This window comes from Juglans regia, chromosome 16 (genome assembly GCF_001411555.2).
Source record: "Juglans regia cultivar Chandler chromosome 16, Walnut 2.0, whole genome shotgun sequence".
NCBI classification, from domain to species: Eukaryota; Viridiplantae; Streptophyta; class Magnoliopsida; order Fagales; family Juglandaceae; genus Juglans; species Juglans regia.
The window spans coordinates 17,404,597-17,411,673 of NC_049916.1; the positions used below are offsets into that span (position 1 = coordinate 17,404,597).

The 7,077-nt window shown below is 32.5% G+C and overlaps 1 protein-coding gene across 1 annotated transcript; it reads right to left on the reverse strand.

The window, feature by feature from the left end:
- Positions 1–2,582: 2,582 nt before the first annotated feature.
- LOC109019920 (ATP-citrate synthase alpha chain protein 2) lies at positions 2,583–6,874 on the reverse strand. Its single transcript, XM_019002303.2, has 13 exons — positions 6,770–6,874; positions 6,471–6,577; positions 6,092–6,268; positions 5,026–5,187; positions 4,815–4,895; positions 4,642–4,693; positions 4,423–4,537; positions 4,206–4,287; positions 3,734–3,829; positions 3,524–3,625; positions 3,183–3,299; positions 2,976–3,092; positions 2,583–2,867 (listed from the first exon to the last, which is right to left on the reverse strand). The coding sequence occupies exons 2-13, from the start codon at positions 6,567–6,569 to the stop codon at positions 2,796–2,798; spliced, it is 1,272 nt and encodes a 423-aa protein (XP_018857848.1). The 5' UTR covers positions 6,570–6,577; positions 6,770–6,874; the 3' UTR covers positions 2,583–2,795.
- Positions 6,875–7,077: the final 203 nt, after the last annotated feature.

The following is a 7,077-nucleotide window of genomic DNA, read 5'->3' on the forward strand; positions in this document are numbered from 1 at the left end:
AATACAAAAAATAATTCAACTTTTTTAAATTTCAAAGTAAAAATTATATTAATATTATAATATTTTTATTTAATTTTTTCTCTCTTATTTTTTAAAATTCTATAAACATCTTAAATCAAATAATTTTTTTACTATTAAAAAAATATTTTACTGTTAATCACAAATTATATTATCTCATTTCCTTATCAAAATTAGACCCAAGTCTTTACTCATAAAAAAGTGAACTAAAAATTCAAATAAAAAAAAAAAAAAACTGAACTTGAGCAAGTCTTGACTCAGCAAAAATTTACCTAAAAAATCCAAATAAAAACAAAACTGATTGAGACATCATGATGTAAAATCAGTTTTGCAAGACTCATGTTAGACAGAGTAGCCATTTATATCAACTTTGAAATCAGAGGGAGGTTCCTTTAAGTTTTGATTCTCACTTGAAGAATATAAGATGGGCCTTTTCCTTTCATGGGCCTCGCCAACGGTGCGAATGCATCATCAGGCTTGGCGATTGTATGATTTTTTGTGTTAATGAGATGTTTAGATAGTGGGATACAATAAAATAATTTTAGATGAAAATTAAAAGTTAAATAAAATATTTTTAAAATCTTATTTTTTAATATTATTATTATTTTAAAATTAAAAAAATTTAAATTATTTATTATATTTTATGTAAAAATTTAAAAATATTATAATGATATGATGAGATTAGATAGATTATTGAGAGTGTTTCTCAATCCAAATGACTCCTTCATTTATACGTGATGTCAATATGCTTCATGCTTATATGACAAGAAAATGAGTATTAAGATTTGAACTTTATTTGGAAATTAAAATCCAGGATGATACAATTTTATAATTAGCAATCTGATGTGTGATAAAATAATCTTGAATATGCTTTTCGGATGTTCTTAGAAGTTTCAAACAACTAAATCCAATTAATAAATTATTAATATTATTATTTATTAACCTATTATTCACAATCCCCTAGCGTGTCATCAAATAATTAAAAAATTATTTGTTAATTTTATTTATTTACCAATAATTTAATGCCATGTAAGAGGGTGATGCGAGGATGATGTTCGAAAAAATCACGAATAGAAATTTTCATAGTCCAATAATTTAAGGCCTTGTTTGGTTATATAGATGAGATGAGATGTGAAATCTGTAAATAATGATAAGATAATTTGTGAATAGTAGTGAAATGATTTGAGTTAAAATATTTTATGAAGTTTGGGAAAAAGAGAGAGAAAAAGTTGAATAAAAATATTATAAAATTAAAATATTGTTAAAATGTAATTTTTTAATATTATTTTTATTTTGAGATTTGAAAAAGTTAAATTAATTTTTGTGTTTTGTTTGTAAATTTAGAAAAATTTTAATGACTAGATGAAAGAGTTAAAAATTTGAAATAAACTTGAAATTGAAAGTGTTTGTGTTTGAATGGTATTTAGATATTGAAATGAGTTGAGATGAGATGAGTTATGACCATGAGACCAAATGAAGCCTAAATCTTACACATTAATAACAAGCAACCCAAGAAATCTCCCTACCTAGGGCTGTGCATCTAGATATCTGGGAATATCCAGATTTATACCCGAATTTTTAAAATTGGGTAGATACCGGCCTGGTTAGAACTAGTTACAACTTGGGCATATAACTGAATATTGAGATTGTAACCGTTATTCGGTTTTAACTTCATTTTTTTAACTCTAGTTTTTGTATATGCAAAACGACGTTGTTTTAAATGTTAAAAAACGACATTCAAAATGACGTCGTTTTAAAACAAAAATTCAATTTAAAAAAAAAAATTGACCACAAATAACTGGTTAAATAATCGGATCCGTAATATGATCCGGATGGATAACCACCTAGATTCACACGGATTTCCAAATTCAGGACCGATGCACACCCTTAGGCCTTATCCCTACCTTTACTTAGAATCATTACTTAGAATCATTACTTATTAAAGCTATTACTTTTTTTTTCCTTCTTAAATCCTTCTACTAATTAAAAATGGGATTTGTTAGGTACAAGTAGTTTGGTGCACCAAACCGTGTACCAACACTAACATAATTTTTTTTATTACAAAAATAAATAAAAAATAAATAAAAGAATGTCTTACATTTAATATTAGTACGCAGTTTGGTACACGAAATCGCTTGCAAGAAGATTTTTCTATTAAAAATGTTGTTGTTCTCAGAACTTTTCATGACCTATTCGGATTGTGAGCCCAAGAAATTCTAGTAGTACGGCCTATTTTTGGGTCCAAAATGCTTGGGCTCTTCACAAAGGTAAAAAATATTGCAACACTATATAGAGTTTTTTTTGGGGCGGTGTGGGGTGGGTGGTTTCAAAGAGTTCAAATTAAGACATGGTCCACATTTAGATAATGTTTGAAGATCTTTACAAAAAGATTGGAAATTGATGTCTTGGTATAGGTGGGAAATGGTCTTCCTAGCCAGAAAATCCTATTTCAAGGCATAGTGATTTGCAAAAATAAAGATTTCCCTTTTATCTCTTCAAAGTGAAGAGAACTATTCTTCTAAATTCACTCTTGCTTGGAAGATATATGTAGTAACCCAAGAGAATCAGAGAGGTAACGATCTAAGCTCTTTATTATGGTAACACATTACATCTACAATTTCGGACACCATTATTTTTGGCCTATTAGCATGTGAAATCACATTTTTTTTCTAAGGTTTCTGGTACAATTGGAAGGAAGATTTTAAACAACAACTGAAACTTGTCACAAGAATGGAAAGTAAAATATAACAGGCACAAATCTGCAAGAATTGAATTGATTATGCAGCTGCAGTGATACATTCGATTGCCTGTTTGCATATTCCGGTCATTGTTGCGTCGGGGCCATAAACCTAAGAGAGAAAATATGAACAAAGGGATTTTAGGGGAGACACTTTTCCAGATATGCTAATATACTGTCATGCTTTCAAGTTTCATGTTTTTCTGTTCAATATTAGTACCTCTATTGGGATGCCAATCTGGTGTCCAATTGCCCGCATTTTAGCAAGGCCGCTCTGGTAGTTGGGACCCCCTCTCCTCACATAAATGTGCATCCTTGCTGCCTTAAGTTTCGATTCCTGATTTGTTAACATTCCATAATCAATTAGTCATACAATAGGCACAAGATTAGAGTGAAACTAAGCCAAGTTTATTTAGGTTAAGCTCACCTTCTCCTTCAAGGCACGGATTATGCCATTAAATGTGGCAGCAACATCAGTAAAGTTAGCTATTCCTCCTCCAACTACAAGGGCTCTCTTACGGCCATCGGGATCAGAAGTTGCACACTGTAGAGGAATGATGAGATTATTAGGAGAGCCAAAAGGGAAGATAAAAATGAACTACCTAAGGCGTACAGGATAATAATTTCATCGTCACGATATCTTCAAGGAAATTTAGGTGGGGGATTAACCAGGTCAATGACAAAGCTCAGGTTTACTTTTTTTTTGTTCTTATTTTTCCATTTGACATAGTGACAAAACACTGAAAAGAGTAGCTGGTATATCCTTACATCAATCACAACTCTGGCATACTGTAAAACTTCCTCTTCCTTGGGGGCTCCACTATATTCTGCATAGTTTCCAAGCTCAGAAGCATAGCCAAGATCTCCAACCTGGATTAAGCCATAACAATCAGCGCATAAGAAATTTATGACAAGATGAAGAAAAAAAAAAAGAAAATGGAAATATTGAGTTCTAGTTCTAAACAAAAAGAACCATACTGTATCTGCATAGATGACACTAGCGCCTCCTCCAGCTACCATAGTCCAAATTCTTCCCTTTGGGTTTAAAACTGTGAATTTCAATGATGCACTTGTCTGCAAGCAGAAAAAACTTAATTAATTAATGAACTTACGAAAATTCTCATAATGAAAGCTAGCTATTTGATTCACTGAGGTGTCATGAAAAAAATCAATACAAAGAAAGACAATAGAGAGAGAGATATTGAAAGAGTGAAAACTCCAAAGGCCAGAATGACTAGAAATGCCTTATTAGTTAGGATCAACATGTTTCTGGATTTTTTATCGAAGCGCTATAGCAGCAGACAGTTTTATCAATGGATAAAAATCCCAAGATTCGTGAAGAAATAGAGATGAATAAAAGAAAAAAATATTTTCTTTGAATTTTCCTCACGACAAGATGATTAGTTGGTGGAAATGGATGTAAGATACAGATCTCAGTCATCAGTCCTACCTTTTCATCTAGTCCATGAATAAAGCTCTCCGTCAGACTCATAACTCTTCCAAATGGCATTGGAAATTCAATATTTCCCCACCTGCAAAATCAGGTCATGCATGATGAGAAAAAAGGTGGGAAGCTGTGCACTGTAAGTATTAATTTGCAATATATGTTTCGTTCTATGACGAGATTAAGAGTGAGCAGAAAAAGTAACAAATAAAATGAAACATACTTCTTGAAGTTCTTGAAAGCAGCAGTATCATCCAACTCGCCTCTCATATCTAAAGGATAAGGCTTTCCATTGACCAATGTAAAAGGGTTCATCTCTAGGAAAGTGAAGTCCAGGTCTGCACATAAAAACTTAAAATGTTAACTCCAGAGTTCATAGGCCGATAAATTTCATCTTAAAAAATATAGGATACTATTGATCTGCAAAATATTTGTATTTTACCTTGAAATAGTGCAAACACACTTGTGATAAACTCCTCAATCTCTACCCTGATCTGGATGCCGAAACAAATTTGTTAATAAAATTTCAGCGGAGCTGATACAAGTGTCCAAGGCAGTAAGAATAATTCAAGATAGACATGGTTCTGACCCTGGATTGAATAGAATCATAATTACCTCCAAAGGAAGGGTTGCAACGAGTGGAGCACATAATTCTGAGGTAAGAGACACTCCTGTTGGGACAAATATAGTCTTAACCTGGAAAAAGTATATACATTCATTTCTAAATTATGAAACTCTAAGCATGAAACAGTGTAAGATGCAAAAACATATAACAATTTAGAACATTTTTTAGAAGTACTTTTAAGGGCTGAATTGTGATAAGTACCTTATCCCAGTTCTCTTCTATGTCAATTCCTCCACATTCCGAAAAGCTTAAGCTGTTCCCAAGCCGCTCTGAGACGATGTTGAGGTAAAACTCTTCCTTGTGTGGGATGAAAGGTTCCACAATAAATGTTGTTATAGGTCCTTTGCATCCACCCATCTCCACCTGTAAACAAAATACAGATAAATTCAGAGACAGGGCCAGGGGGCTAGGGGGGCCATGGCCCCCACCCTTTGGTTTTGTTGTTTTGATAATATAATAAATGTTGGATACAAATTAATATTATTTGTATTTTAAAGATACACATGACTAAAATTTAAGCCTGGACCCTATCAAAATTAGGCTTGGTCCCAAAAAATTATCCCAAGCCTATTTTCTTTGAAAACCCACAGCCCATTTAAATAATTAAAAGAGGTGACAAAAATTAAGAATTGAATGATATTTAATGTTTGCGTGTATTAGAACCGTGACCTTTTCAATCTATTAACTTCGGAAAGTCAATAGTTTTTCTTAAAATTTTAGAAGTATCTACTAATGATTCATTAAAAATAAATGAGTTTCTTACCGCCTTCGATCTCATACAAAGAAAAATTGTTATGAAATGTAATAAAACTTCACTAATAGACGAGTTTCAAGATTCTTAAAAAATGTAGTGTTCTATGTTCATAATTGATTTAAGTTAAAAAAGGAAACATATTGAGGAATTGAGAAATATCCTTTTCTTTTATTCATACTATGTCAGTACAAAATAGATACGAGTTTCGTTTCAGTACAAATATATATTGTTCATCCTTTAGCCCCTCCTGATAAACCCTCCTGAATAAAAGATCCTGAATTCGTTGCATAAATTTATTTATTTATTTATTTTGACGAGAAGTTGCATAAATTTATAAAAGACGCTCAAATGGTTAAAAGGACTTGGACTAATTGATGAGTAAATGGTTCGATTCAAAATTTAAAATTTATCTTCTAAATCAAATTATCTAGGTAGATGGTGTGTTATATAAAGGCTTTCAAATAAAATTATCCATTAATCAAAAGGAGGAGAGTTAGTGGGAAAAGTAAACACCTCTTTGCCAAGACGCTCCTTGACGAAAGAAGCAACTTGAGCCAAATCTAGATTCAAGGCAACTAAACCGCTCTTCCCACGCTTTCCGAACAGCATATCAGGTTTGACAACCAGTTTCGTCGACAAAAGCCAAGGTTCCTTCTCCGCTAGCTCATTGAAATCAGTTGCTTGAGTGACCTGAGGCATAAAAATCAGAAGAAACAACTCCTCAAATTTCAATAACGTAAAGAATTAATGAAAAAATTTGAATATTCATGATTTAAAAAACAAATCATTGAGCAGGACATTTTCCCAAACATCATCTCGTAATGAATTCCATATAATTCAGGCGGTACAATACAAATGAAGGTCGCATATAAAGCCAGTCTCCGCAACTCACTTGTGCGGATTTAATCGGTAGTTCTCTGCCGAAAAGCCTCTTGAAGTGCTCCTTCAACAATCTCTTGGAGTCGTACTCTCTGATCTTCTTGCGTGCCATTTCTTAACCTGTATATTAATCCACAAAAGCCAAACTAAGCCGTCAACACCAACTACATATTTAGATCATAACACACACAAAACAGATCTCACAGGACAAGATCATTTGGGAATTAACACAAACATGAAGATCACACAACCAAACAACCATGGAGCGGCAAACGAAGGAAAGCAGAGAGAGCCAGACACTTGAAAAAGTACCGTTGAAAGGAGAAGCAGAGGACGCAGGGCTTCTTGTTTCCACACTTGTCTGATACTCTGATCCCTGAATCCATGGCTTCGTTTATTTATAGTTGCCGAGAGAGTGCAGTTTACACATTCGCGCGTCACCTACCTACCCCGCCTTGGACCAACGCTTTCAACTTTCTACCACCAAAAATGATAAAAACAAATATTTATTTTCACGATTTTCTCATAATTATTTAATAATTTTCTTTCAAATCTATTTAAATTTTAAAAAATATTTTATTAAAGAGTATAAAAATTGTACAATAATTATATTTTCCAAA